This window comes from Canis lupus, chromosome 17 (assembly GCF_003254725.2).
Source record: "Canis lupus dingo isolate Sandy chromosome 17, ASM325472v2, whole genome shotgun sequence".
Classification (NCBI taxonomy): domain Eukaryota; kingdom Metazoa; phylum Chordata; class Mammalia; order Carnivora; family Canidae; genus Canis; species Canis lupus.
The window spans coordinates 6,392,197-6,412,495 of NC_064259.1; the positions used below are offsets into that span (position 1 = coordinate 6,392,197).

Below are 20,299 nucleotides of genomic sequence, written 5' to 3' on the forward strand. Positions count from 1 at the left end.
TTCTAGTGCTACAGCCCTTAAGTTAGATGATTTTTAATGCCCTATTTTGATAAAGGAACATATGTAGATCTCAACTCATAGAAAGACCAATGCTGATCGATAGCCTGATTGACAGCCTTCCTAATCAGTGACACAATTATAGGTTCAGACATGTTCACAGAGATCGCAGGAGAAAAGCTGTTCTAGGGTCTCTGCAAAGCAGATTATCCTGGTGGCACCATTCATTCATTAGTGATATTTATTGAATGTCAGCTATGTGTCAAGCAGGACCCTGGGGTGACCAAGACAGAAAAAAAATACGTTGATATGTGGGTGCCAGGATGTTATGGTTGGTATTTTGGGACGTCTAGGTGGCTCAGTTGGTTAAGCATCATTTGATCTCAGTTCAGGTCAAGTGACTCTTAAGCTCAGCTTAAGTCTTAATCTCAGGGTTGTGAGTTCAAGCTCTGTGTTGGACTCTGTGCTAGGTATAGTGCACACATAAAAAAAAAATCAGTGTTTTGTGTGTGTGTGTGTGTGTGTGTGTGTGTGTGTACATGTGCCATCTTCAGTTAAAAGTCAGGCATAGCAGTCAGTGTACAAGAAGGAATTAATGTTTCACAAATCAATGCCATGATAATATTTACACAGGCTTAGCAGTTACTGTAAGTTTTAAGGGCTTAGTTGTCGAACATATTTGAGATAAGGACTTCCAGAGGGTATTAGATGGCATGGATGGTAGGGAGTTGAAATAAATGTCTTACTATTTCAAAGCTTTTAAATTAGTTTAAATGAATAATATTGGGCTATTTTGTTTTGTTTTGTTTTTTAAAAGAATGTCTGTGACCATCTGTTTTTATTTATATGTACAAATCAGAATTTTCCCCATCTTGTGTAAGAGCTCTGAAGTGAAAGTATAGGCCATCGGCATCCAGGCTGCCAATTCTAAATGAATGAAAACAGCGTCATTGTTTTCACTGAGTCGCTTTATAGGACGTGATGTTCTATATCTAAACAATTTGTATACTAGTAAGATAAGCTTTCTAATCCACTGCATACAGAGGAATTGTGTATTAAAAAACTGCCACCAAGTGAATGAAATCCGTCACAACTCTGCCTTTGTCATTTGTCTGGCCCATTCATGTTCTTGGTCTCTCTTCTGGGTGTATCCCCCACTCCCCACCAGTGGGGTGCTGGGGAGAGCCCTACTTCTCTATTGATCTTGACTCAGCTCCCTGCCAGCAAGCGGTTCCTTGCGTTCAGCATGTGGCTCTGCTTACCTGTGGCAGGAACCCTTTCCCCAACAGAGCCGTGTCAGTGTTGATTGGTGTGCCCTGAAGACCAGATGCATGTGGTGTCATGCAGTCCATGTTCATGGAGCATTTATAGGTGTCAGGAGCTGAACTAGGTGCTGGGGATTCAGGGACAGAAATTGTGGGTCCCTGTCCCCGAGGAGCTGGTTGTCTTTATTCCGTGGGGCTCAGTTTCTGAGAAGTGTCAATTGCTGTGTCACAAGCAGTGGTTGTGAACAGAATCTCACACAGCTACATGAACACAATAGCTGCCTAATAAGCATTATGGAATGACTGGAGGTTTTACAGTTTATTCCATAGAATGAAAATAGCTTTATTTTCTCCGTTTGTTGTTCCTTGTTTCTTGGCTTTTTAACAGTTTGCTTTGAATAGATGAAGCAACACGTGATTTCAGAAAGAACAACAGGCTAAGGGAATGGGGGCGGAGGGGCCTGCAGTTTTGAACTGAAAAGGAAATCACAAAGATAGCATGTTGGTATTTATCCTTACCCTATGGCCTTGAAAAAAATGACCTAGCTTCCTTCCCAAGCCCAACTTTCCTCTTTGTTATAATATTACCTGCCTTACCTGGAGTCTCAGAATCACCAGCTGTAATGTACATACAAGCGCCTCTTGTTTCAAGTGCCATGTGGATGAAAGAGATTTACTGCTGCCACCCCCATGACCCCTGCTAATATTGTCCTGTCTGTACCTGACCTTCTAGTGAGCTGCCCTCACTGACACTTGACATTTCTTCCAGTCTATTTGAGAAACCCACGCCAGAGAAATGCAGTGGAATTTTTAAAAAAAATTCTTGAAAATTACCTCTTGTCATTATCAAATATTTGTTTTTACATTTCGGACAGGATTATTCATAGTATTAATAGCTAGTCATTACTTGGCTTTATTGACACTTCCAAGTAGGATTCTTCATTTCATCTGGAAAGTTGACCCTTACATCCCATATAGTTGAACATAATTGTGATCGCTCTCGGCAGTTGGAGTGCAGCTGCCGTGAGGACAGTAGTTCCATAGGATTTTACATCTCAAACCTTGGAGGAGAAGTCACTCACTGATCTAGGGCCAGATATGAGGGGCTGTCAGAGCTTGGGTGGCATCCAGCGCTCCTGGCCTTCTCCCCCCACTACACACCTGCCCTCATCCTGCACAATCCAGCGTTCCCTGTTGCTGATAAATGGAAGCCTGGTGCATCCCTGGGCCTTACGGCTTGTAGCAGCAGAACCAGACATGTTGCCCTCTCTTCCCTAGGCTCCTGCAGTGTCCCCAGCTTTCAGGAGGAAGAGAGAGGGTCATCTGTATATTTGCCCTTTCGAGGGGCAGTGAATAAATAAATAACCTTGCACATTAGCTTCAAGGCAGTGAGCACTCTCTGGCCGAGAAACCTGAGCAATCTTGACTTGTACACCTTCTGTCTTTGTCCCTCTCTCGTCTCCTTCCCCCACACCAACAGCAGCATGATGTGCAGTGTCTGTGTTTAGGACTCAGCACCTAGGGGTTCCCCTGGGAACGCGGAGTGCAGCTGGGCCTTGTGTCTCTGTGGTGGGGAAGCTGACAACCGCCCCCCGGGGCCTGGTCCTCCTGCTTCCGGCTTGTCGGGGGAGGGCCACCTCTTCCCCTTAGTGCCCTTCCCTTTCTCTCCCTCTTGTTTTATTAGCCGGGGTTTCCGATGTTCTTTTCTTTGGATGGAGACCAGACAAAGAAAGTAAAACTAATGGTCTGAAGCCCATCCTTGAGGAGAAATGCTCACATCCCCAAATACTGAAACAGTCCTTAATGACCTGCAGAAGCCCTAGAAGGTTCTGAGCTGTCATAGCCAAGAGCCATTCCTGCCTTGTGCTGCAAGTCCTGTCCTCTCCCCCACCCCTCGGGGCCAGGGACCCTGACCTGCCTTTGTCACCTCTTCCCCCTACTTCCCGTCTTGCCCCCACCGCCTTGTCTGGCCCCGTGACCTGCCCTTCCTGCCAGCTGGTCATGCTCTCTGGGCTCCTCCTAAGCTGGCCTTTCCTGAATTTCTGTCGCATCTTTTACTCCTGCTTCCTAGGTGAGTGGGTGCTGTTTAAGGACGGTTACTCAGAGGGAGAGAGGAGGAACGAGGATGTGTGCATCTGATGGGCCCTTCTGCTGCTCCCACATTGTCCCCAGGGGCCTGCAGACCACCCCTCTCTGAGGCTGGCCCGCTGGTCACCATGCAGCACCGTTTTGTGGACTCCTGTCCTTCTAGGCAGCAGGATCCAGATTGCATCTGTGTTTTTAGCAGAGGTATATTTTCTTCAAACGAACTCTTCTGATACCTGCCATGTACACTAGCCGGTAGCCCTGCTGTGTTCGAGGCTGGGAGAAGATACTGAACTTCGCGCCTTCTCAGCTATCACACCTGGGCCCCAAAGGATCCTGCATAGTCCTGGGGTCAAGGAGAACAGAGAAGGGGTCCCCAGTTCCAGGTGCAAGGGGAACAGAGGCACCTGGTGTCAACCTGTCCTCTGCTCCCCCACCCTGTAGGCAACTTATAAAGCAAGGCCTCTGGATAGGCTTTACTTTTTCACACCAGTGGGGGCAACCTCCTGTCCAAGCTCTGTCCACCGTCTCGCTACCCTTTGGGCCTAGGGTTAAACACATTTGGGAAAAGTTCAGGGAGGAAGCCCACACAGACTCAGGCTGCTGGTCCAGGGGGTGGTGGGGAGCTAGGTATCCACAATGCAGTCTAGGAGGGGGAGCTGTGGGCTCCCTGTAGGATGGCCCCTTTGACCTTTGGCCCTTACTATATGTGGAAAGGGGTATAACTGGAGGAGAGCTAGAGCAAGACCCAGATCTACAGTGGACCTGTCCTGCCCTAGAGCCAGGCACTAACCAGACGACCTGATTGCTCTGCTGTGCTGTCTGTTGGGGTGACAAGAGGGGAATGTCCTCACATTAACCCAGATGCTTTCCAGTGGCCAGGGCTGTGCTCATACCTAGCACGTGATCTTCACAACAGCTATATCAAATGGATGTTATTTCCCCATTTTAAGGATATGGACCCTGAGGCCCAGGAGATCAGGAACCCGGGTGTGGAGATGTGGGAACTGAAGTCCACTGTCTGTGTGTCTTGAGCCCATGGTCTCTTTACTGCACTGATGGCTTTTATGATGAACCTGGGTGACAAGGATGAAATGGGGTGCAGAGTGTGTTGTCTGCAGACAGGAAAAATGCCTGGCCATTCCCGCTCAGCTTTCCTCATCCCCATCAGCATGGTTCTCGGATTACAGAAACAAAAGGTTAGCTCCTGGAGTTGACAGACTTGCAGCCAGGGAGCCGTGGATGGAGGGAAGGCACCACAAAGTCTGTGTGCCTAAGTAGGGCAAGGGGCACAAGAGATCCAGTGAGCACATCAGCCTCACTTGCGTGCTCTCCCTCCCTTTTTCCAGAAACTATGTCTGCTGCATTTAGAGGCTGGCTTAGTGTGTGACAGGCCACTTGGGGCCTCAACGAGCCTGGTGCTTCCTTCCTTCCTTCTCCCTTCCTCATTCTGGGTCTCCCTCCTCCTCCCTACTTCCCATTCCATCGAGGGGCAGTGGGGCCAGGTCTCTGGGATGGGAAACAGGAACTGAGAAGTGGAAGACCAAGACATGGGGAGACTACAGACACGGTCGTTTAGTCTTCCCCCTTAAAGCCCAAGGAGAGAGGGTGTATCCTGGACACAGACGAATGGTGGCTGACTGCCCAGCTCTACCACCTGCCTTCTGTCCACTCCTCTGGTGCTCTGGCCCACGGGAAGGTGCTAAAACCACAGAAGTGCTCACATCAGGTGGTCTAGGTGGGTTGCCTGCGCTCCAGGTGAACGTCAGGTACAGTCCATTGGGGTGGCGGGAGCGCAGCGGTCCCACGGGCCAGGGCAGTCTCACGCAGTGAACGGAAGTGGGCATCTCTGGCATGGGAGGAGCAGCTCCACGTGGTTTTATCCCTGGACTAGGGAGGGGGCTTAAAGGAAGCCTGGAGGACAGCAGGGGGAGGGGATTGTGTCCCCCCCAACATCAGGAAAAGTCACAGCAGAAGTCCCCAGTGCTCCCTGAGCTCATCCTGGCTCTGGTAGCCAGATGGTTATGAACTGTAGTGGGAGGGTGAGATGGGGACCACATGATTCTGGAAGCTTGCTTCTCAGCTTGCTGGAACTCCGCTAGCCTTTCTTTAGTTCAAAGCCAAATAAACAACTTTGGGTAAGTCCAGCTCTTTGAGTCAGTTGCTTTTACTTTAAATTGGGGAAATTGGTGGTGGTTTCACAAGATGTTGTAAATATTGTGCAAGGTGGTGGATGCTTAAAGTGCTCTGAGGAATGCAAAGTGCTCTGTGATTCTTGGAACTGTAGGTACCTATTTAGACCACTCACCTGCTGCTATCTTTGGAACTGAAAGGCATTTCTCTTAAATGCCAGTGACTTTACCCAAGTAACTTTGTTTCTGGGAACACTCCTAGCACCCAGAGACTGTCCAATGTGATCCCCCTCCCCTCAGTGTGGCTTGAGGTGGGGGGTGGGCACAGAATGTGGGCTTTGCTGGATTGACACAGGTGGGTCACATAAGTGTGAGAGGGGCCAGCCTGCTTGGAGGTCTGGCTTTGTGAGCGGGGTTCCCAAAGAGTCTGCAGAATCGGGAGCAGGGGACAGGCTGACACCAGGTTCCCATCTGCTTCCCTTTCACCCACTGTGTCTCGTTTGACCTTGTGTGTCCCCCAAAGGGGACAAGTGACCCCCTCCATTAAGTTGGCCCACAGCACCCTACTCTGTCACTTGTCATGTGGCCCTGCCTTTGCTGATGTCTCCCCTTGGGGAGTTAGAAACACATCAGGGAATGCTTTGAAGAATTTAAATGTTGATGGGGGAAAAAACTTATTTTAATGCAAGTGAAAGGCTGGCATGAGCTACAAAGGTATTTTTTTCTTAGTTTTTTCCTTGTTACCATAACCACTATCAGTCCAGAAAATATTTATCCTACCAATTGCAACAGTGCTGGGATGATGATGTTCCTGGCCAGCCCCCTTACTCAGCATAGTGTAGACCTAGCCCCTGGAGACCCAGAAGGCACCTCCTAAAAGCTATTAATTATGGAGTATCTCCAGTGTGCCAGATACTGTGCACATTGATAATCTTATCCTATGGAGCAAGTATTGTTATTCCCCAGTTACAGATGACTAAACCAAGCTCAGGGAGGGGAAGTGATTTTTCTGAGGTCATGGCGCTGATATGGGGAATCTGGTTTAGAACCCTATCTGGTTTAAAAAACCAGTGACTTTTAGCCACTGCATGATTCTACAGGATCCAGCATGGAGGGACTAGAAGTAAGATCACACATTCTACTGGGTTTTCTTTTCAGTGTCTCCCTGGAGGTGACATCGTGGAGTTAGGGGTATGGGGGGTAAAAGGGAATGAGGCGCCTTGAAGGGAATGATGGCTTTTCCCTTCCTGATGTGTGTATCACCCAAAGTCTAGTTGCAGTCATGAGATGTACTTTCTGAAAGAGTGCCGCACGAGGGTGGCAGCCCATTGACGGCAGAGAAGCCGCCGTCGACGGCTCAGTTGGCATGGTAGTGCCAGTGTGCTAGAAGGCATGAGGCTGGGGACAGAGCCCACAGACTGAGTGTGAACCATGGTTTCTGGGCAGACCTCCAGAGCCTCTGGAAGCAAAGTCCTCCCTTGTACTCCTTGTCTGCATGTGGGGCTCAGAGAAAACAGCTCTCTCACATCTCCTTTCTCCTGTTTATGTTACTGCAGTGGAGTTCGTGTGGCTGGATCCTTGTTTCCTGGGGAAATCAGCCTGGCTTGTGATTACATTGTCTTCTGGAACAGGGACAGATGTGGAAGGCTGACCTCATTCCCAACTGAAGGTCACCTTCCCAGCCTCTCCCGCTGCTTCTGTGTCACCGGGCCCCCAGTGCCTGGCCTTGTGCGTGGCCTTACTCCCCACCCCGCCTCCCCACCCTTCAGTGCTGTGCTCGCACCTTCTGGTATGATGTTCCTCATTCCGTCTGTGATTGTTCCCCTGAGATGGCCCTCTTCCTGCTTGCATCTGGGCTCTGTAGTCAATCCAAGGGAGCAGAGCTGAGTGGTGCAGTGTTGATGGTGTCAGGGGGACTTCAGGCCCTTCTCTGGGAATGGGGCACCAGGGCCATAGAGACTAGGAATGCCTTTCTTTGCTACTGGGGTATTGTAGCTGCCTTGCCAAAATTCAACTTTCTCTTTTCAACTCCCCCTAGATCTCCCAGAGGCTCTTTCCCCCAAAGCAGAAATCAGGATGTGAGCATTTTTGTAAAGCTAGAATTCATTGTCCTCTGTTTCTGTTTCTCTGAGAGAGTGATCTAGAAATGCCTGAGTTTTCCTGGCTGATGTCTCCAGTTGGTAGGGTTCACAGGAGTGCCTGTGGTTAGTTGGGTCTTCAAGCTTGACGACCCTCGAGGCTCTCCTTTATTAACATGGCATTTTCACATAGTCCGTGTTCTCCCCCCCGCCCAAATGTTTTCACGTAGTATGATGCAGTCCACTTCAGTCGTGGTAACAACTCTCCAGAATTTGTGTCAGGGTCCTGTAGTTTGGTTATTTTCCTTGGTTGGGTATTTGGGGTGTTGCCTTTTTTTTTTTCTCTCTCTCTCTTTTCAAAGTCCTACTGAGAACATTTTTGTAGAAATAACTTGTGTGGGAAGGAGAGAGGACATGGGGATGTACTTCTACAGTTGGATTGGAACAGAAGAGTAGTAACGGCTTTGGTAAAGCCCTTTGCTGCCTCTGGCAAGCTTACTTTCCAGAAGACCCTAGCAGGAAGCAGTGCCTTCAGCTGCCAACTCAGGGTGCAGCATGGTGACACCAGTTTTGTTTTGTCTTTCTTTTTTTTTTTAAGTTTATTTTTTTAATAATGTTTACACCCACCGTGGGGCTTGAACTCACAACCTGGAGATCAAGAGTCATAAGGTCCACTGACTGGGCCAGCCAAGTGCCCCTGTTTTGTATTTCACACCATCAGCTCTCTCTACCACCTAGTGCCTTATTCTTTTGATTTGTATTTCTTTTCTCTGCCCCAGAACCTTCAGTGATTTTCATGTTTTATGAGTTCTTAGCTTCCTAGGGTCCAACTTCTGATGTTCTCAGCCAGTAAGGTTGGGTTAGTGATACTCCTTTTCATTCCAGAGAGTTGTTTATCTTCCATTGCTTATTGTTAACCATACAAATCACACATAGGTATATCTTTGTAGTAAATATTTCGAACAGTACCAAAAAATGAGTCTTCCTTCATGGTCTTTTCCATCTCCTTATGGAGCCCCGGTGCTGGATTCATGTGTCTTCGGAACTTTTCTTTCTATGTGTATATTTATATATGGAAAGATGCCATTTTGAGTATTTTTCTTTATTGTTTAGTCAGTTTCTTTTGTACATTTTTGTGCTCAAAGTTAAATCCTCAATATCCTGTTCGATCTGAAAGTAACTGTAGAAGGTAATAGCACAGGATATCGAAGTACTTTCTTTGTTAATTTTTTTTTTCTTTCTTTCTTTGTTAATTTAAAAATTTCAAGTATAACGTACTCATGTTGACAATAGTTTAAAAGTAGAAAAATTCAAAAAGCCCTCCAACTTTCCCTGAGACAATGAAGATGATTTGTTTCCTCTCTTTATATATACACAGTCAGCTGGTGTGTGTAGTACAACACTTACTTTCCTCTAGTTTATAACAGTTTATTCCTTGGTTACAATTTTGTGTATGCGTGTTCAGTTGGTTCAGTAAGTCATCTTGTACTCTCCTACTTCCCAAGATGATATTTTGAGAAAAGTATGTTGCATTTTGATCTTTGGAAGCTGCCTTATTGTTTTCTGCTCTCCATGTCTCCCAAGTCCTCTATACTCATGTGGGTCAGAATCAACCTCATGCACTCAGGCTGGGTATGCTGGTGCCCCTCTCTCTGAGGTTGGGCCCCCCCTCCCCCACAGCATCTCTTTGGATGCATCTGTTGCAGACTACCTGTGATTGAGGACATGGTCTTCATCTCTCTCCAGCCTACTGACTTAGGTCATCTGCTCTCAGATGCCTTGGAAATGGGACTAGGGGATCTCTAATTTCCCTACACTCATTGTATGTGACCGAAATGCTAAGCTAATATATTACCCCTGTGAGCATAAAGAAGGGTTTAAATTTATTTTTATTCAAATTAGCATATCACACACACAAACACACACTCATTAGGAAATATACTGTAATTTAAAGAATGATTATGAACAAACACTCATCACCTGTCTTTCGTGGTCACAGTCAGCATTTTTTTTTTTAAGATTTTATTTATTCATGCATGAGAGACACACAGAGAGAGGCAGAGACACAGGTAGAGGGAGAAGTAGGCTCTATGCAGGGAGCCCGATGTGGGACTCAGTCCCAGAACTCTGGGATCACAACCTGAGCCAAAGGCAGATGCTCAACCACTGAGCCACCCAGGTGTCCCAACAGTCAGCATTCTAAGAGCACTTGCCTGCCTTTCTGTCAACACCCTCAGAGTAGCCGCCAGGCCGACTGCCAACTCCTCACTTCTATTTGTAGTCTTACTGGCAATATATATATATCCCTAAACATAAACAATATAATCTTAGTTTTTCCTATTTCTTTAAACTTTTATGGTCATATACTGCATGTATACTTCTACAACTTGCTGCTTTTTGCTTAACATTTTTGTGAAATTCCTTTAGGTTCTGAGTGGATAAAGTTTGCCTGTGTCCATGCAACAGTTCATCCATTTTACTGTCAACAGGGATTTGGGTTTGTCCCATTTTCAGCTATTTGGAAGAGTGCCACAAACACCCTTGTCTTCTGGTACAGATGTCTACATACTATGAGTAACTTTAGTTTTATTAGAGAATGCCAAATGTGCCCTTTTAGTGTGTCCTTATGCATACGTGTTTTACACAGCTTGATTTAGCTTGGATATTTATTTGATCATAATTCTTTGTGACACCTGCTATTCTCCAGGCCTCTGCTTTATTCCCAGGAGGAGGTAGATCCATTATTGCTCTGGTTTTAAACTGAGCCTGCAGGCCACAGTGCATTTCTGTGCTTCCCAGAAGGCTTCTGGAAATATTTGACACTGTCATTAATGTTCTGTGTTACTTTAAAAGTAAAGTCCAATGTGTGACGAGGCAAAGCTGCCATCTAAATATTTGTATGGTTCTTTCATGGCAAAGCCATCCTTGGGCAAATCCAACAGATCTGGGTGTTGCTTTGTTTTGTTATTTGGTCTGTGTCTTTTAAAAATGTTATTTCCTCTCAGGTTAGCTTTTCATTAAAGGAGTGAGAGAGAGAGGAGGTGGAACAGGAGAGTGGAGCAGGCCTCCCAGGATGCCAAATCGGGGGCCATTCTCTCTTCCTCCAGGCAGCATCTTTGGATTCCAAGAATGAAGCCAGCCCCTTCCCACCCTTGGATTGGCTTGAATTGCTGGGGACCAAACTGGTGCTGTGCCAAGAGGAAACTGGGCCAGCTGATAGTGTTAGGGAAACCTCTGTGTGGATCCTTAGGGCCAGGGGTCAGCAGACTTTGTGAAGGGCCAAACAGTGAATATTTAAGGCTTTGTAGGCCTAGGGGCAAAATTGAAGATACTATATCGGTACTAATAAGAGAGAAAATAAATTTCCATAATTTTTTTTAAACAAAGTTCAAAATATAATACTGGAGGACAATTTTTTTGCTAATGTCAGTCTAATCAGAATCAGGGAGTTCTTTCTGGGAAGATTTCTGCATTGTGGTTCAAAGCTAGTATTCCCCTTTGCCTCATTGTTAAATCAGTTTGTAATCTTCATCTGTGCAGATCTTAGCTTGCGGCCACACAAAAACTGGCCTGCCATCAGGTATCCACCTGCTCCAGGCTCAGCTCCTCAGACTGTGAATTTGGCCTCACCATCCAGCATTGGGAGGCACGTGCCTCCATGCCAGAATGGACAGCCCTGTAGGCTCTGGAAACAAAGATGAACTTCAGCCTCCGAAGGGCAACAGGTCACACGGTCACCTCTGTGCTGAGCCCGGGGTGGGGTGGGGAAGAGGAGAGGACTCCCTCCCCGCAGAGGATGCCCGTGGCTTATGGGACTGCCCTACGGGATGGCACACAAGGGATCTGTAGGTACAGAGGAAGAGCATAAAGTGGGTGGCATGTTTAGAAACAGATTGTGTATTTCTGAGCAGCTCCTGAGAAAGGTGGCGAGACATGAGGAACTGGATTTTGTTTTTACAAAATGTTAATTAATTGTATTCTCCATGTTCATTCATGGCTAGTAGTTACTGTATTGGTTCCTTTTCCTGAAGAGGGAAAGAGTAAAGGGCTTTGTGTCCCCTCATGGGAGGGCTTCCCTTTCTCACACTGCAGCCCTCCTGGGAGCCACCACCTGTGACCATGACCATGACTGAGCCGTGGAGACTGCGAGGAGCTGCTTGCAGGAATAAATCAAAACCCGAGCCATTCGTGTAATGGTTCAGGGATCAAAAGAGATGCTTTTGGAGTGGTCAGAAACGATTGTTTATTTTCTTCTGAAATATCTGAGACACATCCCTACTGTCTTGTTTATGTGATAAATTTGCTCTGTGAAACTTGTTTTATAAACTAAAGGTCAGCTGCAGTGTAGGTCCTCAGAACTAATGGGATTTGGCCAGACTAGAGCTGTTGTGCTGTTCCCGCGTAGGCCCGCGTTGGCTATTCAGTCTTTGCCTGTGTTTATAGTTTTTAGACACACGTTCTGGCCAAGGCTACAGCCCTTTTCCCTTCTTCTAAGCGTGGGTAGATTTTGGGAGAGGAGGATATGGGCGAGTGCCCAGTCTGTTTGAAATCTCAGCCTGATTGGTGGACACCTTTGGTTTCTTGAGGCTCTCGAGTTGTGCTATTTATAATTATTTTAGGATTCCAGTGCTGTTTTTATATGTAATTGACGGAAGACTTTTGTAGCATTCATTCTTCATCAATCTGACTTCTCCTGACCAAGTTTAATCTTAATTATCTGCAAGTATGCATCATAATGAAGGGTTTGTTTTTGAGTGGGGAGGTAATTGCTTTTCCCTCTTGCAGTTTTAATTTAAAATTACCTCTACGCTGATCTCACCTTTATTTCCAGGCTCTTCTTAACAGACTGTAGAAAAGCAACAGTTATCGTTTATCCACTCTTTGCTGAGTTCAGGAAACAGCACATCCCCTTTAATAACAGGTAGAAGATTCCATATGGTGGCCTATTTTTACAAGACTTCTATGCAGGAAAAGATCAGGGAGGGGTGTGACACACAGTATAATGTGGGAGGAAATTTGTCAGAGTTCAGTGTTATGAAGCATATTTTGTCTGTGGTCGGCCTTCCACACTGAGATATATGACTACTCCAGTTGCCATTTGTCTCAGCACGATTGAGCAGGGGTGTAGACAGATTACTTTCTTCTCTTTTAGAGTGCCAGAGGCTGGAGAGCTCAAATCCGTGCAGGAGGCAGAGTAGATCTCTCTGACTACTCACAGACTTCTCTGTGAGGTGTGCTGCCCTGTACCCATCCCATGTGTCTTCCCAATCATGGGTCCCAGCTGCGTCCTTCACCTTTAGATATCCTTTCCCTAAGTCCACTTCCTGCCTGCTCAGATGCATTGTTCCTGCTGTGGCCTGAGTGACCTCAAGTGCACTCTCCCTTCTCCCCTGCTGGGAAGCCTTCGCTCAGCCAAACACCCATGGCAGCCTCTTGAGTCCCTGCCTGCCTTTCTGGTCTCAGGCTCACTTAGAACTGCCTGTTGAGTCCTGTTGTATGTCAGCTTTCTGCTGGGTGCCAGGGACACAGTGATGAGCAAGCTCCTGCCCTTACAGACCATTGAGAAAGGTAAAAAGAGACATAAGGTTAATTTTATTAACACTTAACCTATTATGTCCAAAATATTATGTTTAATGTGTGACACTGGCCATATTTCCACGCTTAATAAACATGTGTATCTTGTAGGTACCACATCAAGCAGCACGGGTCTTGAGCGGAGCAGGACAAATAGAAAAGCAGGTCATGGGGGTGCCTGGGGGGGCTCAGTCTGTGAGGTGTCCAACTTCTGCTCAGGTATAATCCTGGGGCCCTGCATCAGGCTCTTGCTCAGTGGAGAGTCTGCTGCTTCCCTTACCTCTCCCCTGGCTTGGGCTCTCTCTCTCAAATAAATAAAATCTTAAAAAAAAGAAAAGAAAAGCAGGTGATGTACGTGATAGGCCTGGACTTCTGTCTTTGTGTTTATTTAAGGGATTATCTTGCTAGATTATGAATTCCATACAGGCATGGGCATTGGCCCTGTTTTGCTCACCCATTTGTGTCTCTAATAGCTCGCTAAGTACTAAGTAAGTAGGTGCTCAGTAAATTTTACCAGACCAACTACCAAGTAAGTATGGGGTGCTACAGGAAATTTTACCAGACCAACTACCAAGTAAGTATGGGGTGCTACAGGAAAAGCCTAGGTGAGTACCTAGCCCATCTGAGAAGGCTTTCAGGAGGAGGACATGTCTCTAAATCAACTTGCAGAGTTGGAGTTGGAGCCAGAGTTGAACTAACGTGTCAAGAGGAGGCAAGAGAGCTTTTGAAGGAGAGAAGAGAGTGCACAGTGCTCAGAAGTAAAGAGGAGGAAGAAGGTTGAGGGGAGCTGCAGGAGTTCTTGTGAGGGAATCGTAGGGCACGGTTGGGGAAGGGGTCAAGAGATGGGGCTGGAAGAGCAGTGGGGGCCAGGTCACAAAGAGGTTTTCGAGCTGCACAGAGTTGATGCCCCATTCTGAGGATGTGCAGAAACAGCACCGGCTTCCTAGGCGGGGCGGGGCCCCTTGAACTTGTGTCCTGCATCTCTCTCCTGTGGGTGATGTTTTCTCTCTTCATACCTCGTAGCCCTTGGAAAGGGCTTCGTGAGAATCTTGGCTGACTTGTGTTTCCAGGTAGGCTGGGCCAGTGTTGGCATCTTCTGCTGTCTGTGGGAAGCTTTAGAAGGAGGAGCGGGTGTAATTACTTGAAGGCAGGTCAGAGATTGTTCTAGCAATTCCGGACCAAACTCTCCAAGCACTGGAGTAGATGCTGATTAGATCATGTATGTTTTTCGGTAATGGCCCTTCACCTGGGGATTGGGACCTTTCAGAGCTTTGATAAGTCATTGAACTTGTGTCTTTGTGAGAGTTGTACTCTCCGACACACTGTCGATAAAGCCTCAGGAGCTGGTGTTTCTGACATAGCCCTGAACAAATCCTGTCTTCTTCTTGTCACTGGCAGAACCCTGCAAGTCATCATATGCCCTGCAGGGTACTGTTTGCTGGGTGGCAGACTGAGAAGTAAAAGTTGGTGAGACTTCCAGAGAAGGAGTTCAACAGTGAGTTTCCTGGGTTATGTTCTGTTTCCACATCCCTTTTCCTATCCCAAGGGAAGGTCAAGAACAGACCAGAGATGACCTAGGAAAAGAAAAGCTAGTTTTCTACAAGAAATTTTGACTCTCTTGTGCCAGTTCTTACCTACCCCTTCCTACAATATGTCAGAAAATAATGCCTTTTTTTTTTAAGTAAGCTCCATGCCCAGCATTAGGGCTTGAACTCAGGACTCTGAGATTCAGAGTTATATGCTCTGCATCTGAGTCTACCAGGTACCCCAATAATGCTTTTTAAAATATAACTTGTCCTGGGTTGCCTGGTGGCTCAGTTAAACATCTGACTCTTGGTTTCAGCTCAGGTCATGATCTTGGGGAAGGAGTAGAGCCCCATGTTGAGCTCCATGCTCTGCCCAGAGTCTGCTCTTGAGATTTTCTCTTTCCCTTTCCCTCTACCTCTCCCCCTGCTTATGCTTGCTCTCTCCCTAAAATAAATAAATGAAACCTTAAAATATCACTTCTCCAGGCACCTGGGTGGCTCAGTCAGTTGAGCATCCACAATTCTTGATATCGGTGCAGGTCATGATCTCAGGGTTATGAGATCAAGCCCTGCACTGGGCTCTGTGCTCAGGGGGTCCTGCTTGAGATTTGTCTCTCCCTCTTCTCTGCCCCTCCCCCTGCTCAATCTCTCTCTCTCTCTCTCTAATAATAAATAGATTAAAAATCTTTTTAAAAATAGTCATTGTTGCTTTAGAATGGGACTTATATTGAAATTGGATTCAAGAGGTGATTCAGGGGTCACCTGGGTTAAGCTCCACTCTGGGCATAGAGCCTGATTAAGGTTTTCTCTCTCCCTCTCCCTTTGACCCTTCCCCCTGCTCCCATTCGTCTGCTCTTATCTCTCAAAAAAAAAAAAAAAGTGATTCAGGAAGGCTGGACATGAAGGACTCTGCTGTTGCTCTGAGGTGGTGTGTTCTATCTGTGATGACAGTCGTTTGCAATTTTTTATGATTACAACTCCTGATAAGTAATAATGATACTATTGAGTGTCACTGTATACCAGATATTGGGCTGGCTGTTTCCCCTATGGTTCTTCAGTTCTTTGCAGTGACCCTGTCATGGGTGTTCTCACTGTCCCAGTTTACAAATGCCCTGTTCTTCCTGTCACAACTGAAAGTGACACATTGCTCTTCTGTAGTGTTTAATTGGCTTAAAGGGAAATTTTACCTTATAACTTTTGTGAAAGCTGAGCTATACTTAAAACTCCTAATTTGATTAGTTGTTGAGCAAATATTACTTGAGCACTTACTATGTGCTAGGCATTATAAGTGCCATATGCTGCTGCTGTGTAATGATTGGTCTGTTAAAGTGTAACACTAAGTGAAGTATAATAAAGGAATATTAAATACTTAAGTGAGTCTAATTAATCATTCAGCCTTGCAGAGTAGGTATTGTCACACCCTGGTTCTGGAAAAGAAACCTAGGCTAGGAGAGGATTTAAGAAGAACATGCCTTCTAACCTGAACAAATTCATGTCTGGGTGTTTGCAAATCCAGTGAGTTTGCCTTCCACCGGACCCTGCTGCTTCTGGGCAGGGAGGTCTTGCCAGGGTGGGGACACACTCATGGTAGATCTGCCTCACCACACCCTTGTCGTTCCTCTCCCTGCTCCCTGTTCTTTGCCTCTCTTGGGAAGGGGCACCTGGCAGGTGGGCACATGTCTGAGCCTTCCTTGTTTGCAGGGAGGACTGAGACCTGGTGGAAGTAGAGTCGGTCTAAGTTAAAACCCTTTTCACTGTAGAAGGTGGACGTCCAATGGGTAGTGTGGGCAGAGGTGGCTCACATGCTTCAAGTGGATGCAGCACCCATGGTTTGGGGATGACTCCATCTTCATGCCATACTGAGTATTTGTCCCAAAGAAACAGCTCCACAGGGGCCTCCAGAGTGGCTGTCACAGGCCATCACCTGGTAGTCATGATCTAAGCTCAAACACCTTGTAAACACCTTGTAATTAATACCACTTCTCTATGTTTTAGGCTTTGGACGTGGACCGGATGGTTCTTTACAAAATGAAGAAATCCGTAAAAGCAATAAATATCTCTGGGCTGGGTGAGTATGCATTCTTTCCTAGAGATTTCTTTGTGCACATCCTTGCATTAGCAATACTGATGCCATAATAGAGATCACCATTAATGAATAACCAGTTAAACCTTTTTTTCTAGGCTTGCAAATTATAAAGTTGAGTTGAATGTTTGGTTTTTAGAAGTGTGTTTTGTTTTGTTCATTGTCTAATTCTGGAATGGCAGTTCATCTGCCACCCCCCTTCCCCACCCTCCTACTATCCCATGCACTGCTTCCTGTTCTCTGAAGTGTAGCTGAGTTTCCCACCACAGCCCTGCATGAACCAGCTTTGTCTAACTGGTCGGCAAGGACACCAGCCTCATTCCTGCCTCTGTTGTTTGGTTTGTGTGTTAATCATGTTAGAATGGCCCTTCCGTTTCTCTCATCCAATGCTTGCCTTTCTTATTTGGAATGACAACATAAAAGCACAGTCAACTATTCAAAGTAATATCTGATCTAGACTAATAAACTTTCCTCTGACTTAAAGATTTCAGGCTGTGCATATGTGACAGGTCTGCCCCCTGCTCAAAACCTTACAGGTGATAGAAAATAATTTTTTAAAGTCATGAAATGACTATGTAGTTTTTCTCAGAAATAAGCTAGTAGCAGCCTTGGAGGTCTAAAGGTTGTAAGAGCTCCCAGAGACCTTGGAACCAGCTGATGGACTGCAGAGAGTAAGTCTGGCTCCTGGGAGAGCACACCACCTGTCGAGTGCGACAGAAACACTCCCTTTGCCCTCAGCTGCTGGCTAGGAGGAGGAGGGGCCCCAAGAGGAGGGCTCTGTGCCTACAGAAGCAGTTAGGCCACTGGATCACCCTTAGGTGTTTCCTTTCATGACAGTAGCAACTGGAGTAGAAGGACAGAGAATGCCATAAGTGGTCAAAAGGAGGGAGGGGTGCGGAACGGTCTGGAATGCCTGTTGTGCCCAACCCTGCCCCCACCCCAGTTCTGCTGTTGTGAGCACCAGCTCCAATAACTGCATTTGCCTCCCCCAGGGAGGGCTCTGCAAACCAAGATTGTGACGAGGCCAGTAGGAAATCTCAGCTACAAATTTGGTATTACATCAGGAATGGCAAATATATTTAGTAACAGATTAACAAAAGATGTGCAAAAACTCTATATTGAAAACTACCAAATGCCACTGTCAGAATTAAAGATAAACGAGGCATATATGATATATGTGGGTTGGAAGACTTGATATAATCACAATGTTTGCTCTCCCCAAATTGATCTTAAGATGCACCACAATCCTAATCAAAAGTCCTCCAGGAGAAATTGACAGGCTGATTCCAAAATGTATATGGAAACACACAGGACCTGGAATATCCCAAGCAATCTTAGGACAGAAACAGGTTGGAGAACTTAAACCATCTGCCTTCAAGTCTTGTGAGACAGGAGTGGTCTAGACTGTGCTGCCAGCGGGGGCCAACAGGAGATCAGTGGAACAAAAGACAGAGTCTAGATATAGACCCTCACTTAGATGTGTCTGACTGCACAGTTGCCAAGGCAGTCCTGTGGGGAGACGAGGGTGTTTCTAGCACATGGTACCGGAAGAACTGGATCTTTCCATCAGAACAGCCCTCTCTCTCACCCCACACAAACAGTACTTTGAAATGGGTCATAGATTCAAGAGTAAAAACTAAAACTCTAAAGCTTCTTGAAGAACACATAGAAGAACATCTTTACAACATGGGGGCAGCCAAGGCTCCTTAGAAAGGACACAGAGGCAATAGCATAAAAGAAAAAAATTGACAAATCAGACTGCATCAAAATGAGACACTTCTTTGCACTCAAAAATGCTGTTAAGAAGAGCCTAACATTTGATGCCCCCCCCCCCAATCAAGACAGTGAAGAGCTTACACTTGAAGAAACGAAATTAATAGGGCAATCAGAACAGGTCTTTAAAATAATAGCATGTGATTAACATCCTTAAAAAAAGCAAGGGAGATATTTAATTACTAGAACTGGAAAAGATACTAGTGAAAAAGAACCAGTAAAAGGTGGGGAAGTAGAAAAATACATAATTGTTGAAATTAAAACTTGCTGAATGGCAGGCTGCACACATAGGAAGAGGGGATTAGTGAGGCCCCGTGTTGCTGGAACATGAGTTAAAGGAATGGACAGCGTAAAATAAAAATCCAGAGCCACAGAAAATAGATTCAGAGGGGTGAGTATTAGCATCCATCCAAAAAGACTTGTAGAAGAGGGAAAAGAAAATGGAAAAGGAGAAAGTTTTTAAAAGATAATAGCTGCCATATTCTCAGAACTAAAGAAAGGTTTAAGGGGCACCTGGGTGGCTCAGTGGTTGAGCGTCCGCCTTCAGCTCAGGGTATGGTCCCCAGGTCCTGGGATCGGGTCCTGCATCGGGCTCCCCGCGGGGAGCCTGCTTTTCCCTCTACCTATGTCTCTGCCTCTCTCTCTCTCTCATATGAATAAATAAATAAAATATTTTTTAAAAAAAAAGAAGAAAGAAAAGTTTAAGATCTCAGGTTGAGGAGCACCTGGGTGGCTCAGTCTGTTGAGCATCTAACTCTTCATTTTGGCTCATGTCATGATCTCAAGGTTGTAGGTTGAGCCCCATGTTGGGCTCTGCGCTGAGTATGGAGCCTGCTTGAGATTCTCTCTCTCTCTCTCTCTCTGCCCCTCCCCCACCTCTTGTATGTGTGTGTGCTCTCACTTGCTCTCTCTCTCTAAAAGAAATAAAATACTATCTCAGATTGAGAGAGTATACTGCATTCTAAGGAAAACATTGTACACACATGTACATGTACATATGCAAAGTGTGTGTGGCGTGTGTGTATTTATGTGTGGGTGGATATGTGTACATGATTCAGAACATATCCTACTATCTTGACCTCAGGGATAAAGAGAAAATTAAAAATTTCTCAGAAGGGGGAAAAACACATATGTAGGAAATGATTGTTTTAGCATTTTTGACTTTATAGTTTTTTTTTCTCTTCAGTTTCCATATTTTGTATGTTGTAATGTATTGATGTCAAATTGATTATACAGGTATTAAGTTGTTTATGGTTAAGTTCCAAATGAATGTGAAAGAAGTTCAGGAAAGGAAAGAGGTGGGAAAGACTCAAGTTGTTCGTGACCAAGCTTGTCTGAACCAAATTTGAAAACTTTTTGGATCTGGAGTTTGTGGTGCTGTTGTACTCTGGAGCAAATCGCTTAGCATGTATTAGCCCTGGGTTCCTTGTATCTGAAATAATCCAGTCAGGTTAGAATGCAGATCAGTGATTCTCAACCAGGATGATTTTGTACCCCCAGTTTGGTTACTAACACTTGAGAGGTATGTGTGCACACATGTGTGGGCGTGTGCACATACTATTGGCACCTTGGTGGTAGAGGCCAGGGATACTGCTAGAGCTCCTACAATGCACAGGAGAGTTCCAACAAAGAATTAGCTGAGCCAAAATGACAGTAGTGCCAAGGTTAAAGCCTTCAACTAGATGCTCTTCAAAGTCCTCTACAGTTTTTTGTTTTGTTTTGTTTTAAAGATGGTATTTATTTATTTGAGAGAGAGCAGGGGGTGAGGGAGAGGGAGAAAGAGATT

General features: G+C 45.8%; 1 protein-coding gene across 8 annotated transcripts in view; it reads left to right on the forward strand.

The window, feature by feature from the left end:
* Positions 1-20,299, forward strand: part of ASAP2 (ArfGAP with SH3 domain, ankyrin repeat and PH domain 2) — a 173,800-nt gene that overhangs the window by 45,176 nt on the left and 108,325 nt on the right. For all 8 annotated transcript variants that reach the window (XM_025454713.3, XM_025454716.3, XM_025454718.3 and 5 more), the window contains exon 2: positions 16,653-16,725. In XM_025454713.3, coding sequence (XP_025310498.1) covers positions 16,653-16,725 — 73 coding nt within the window. The remainder of the gene's footprint in view (positions 1-16,652; positions 16,726-20,299) is intronic.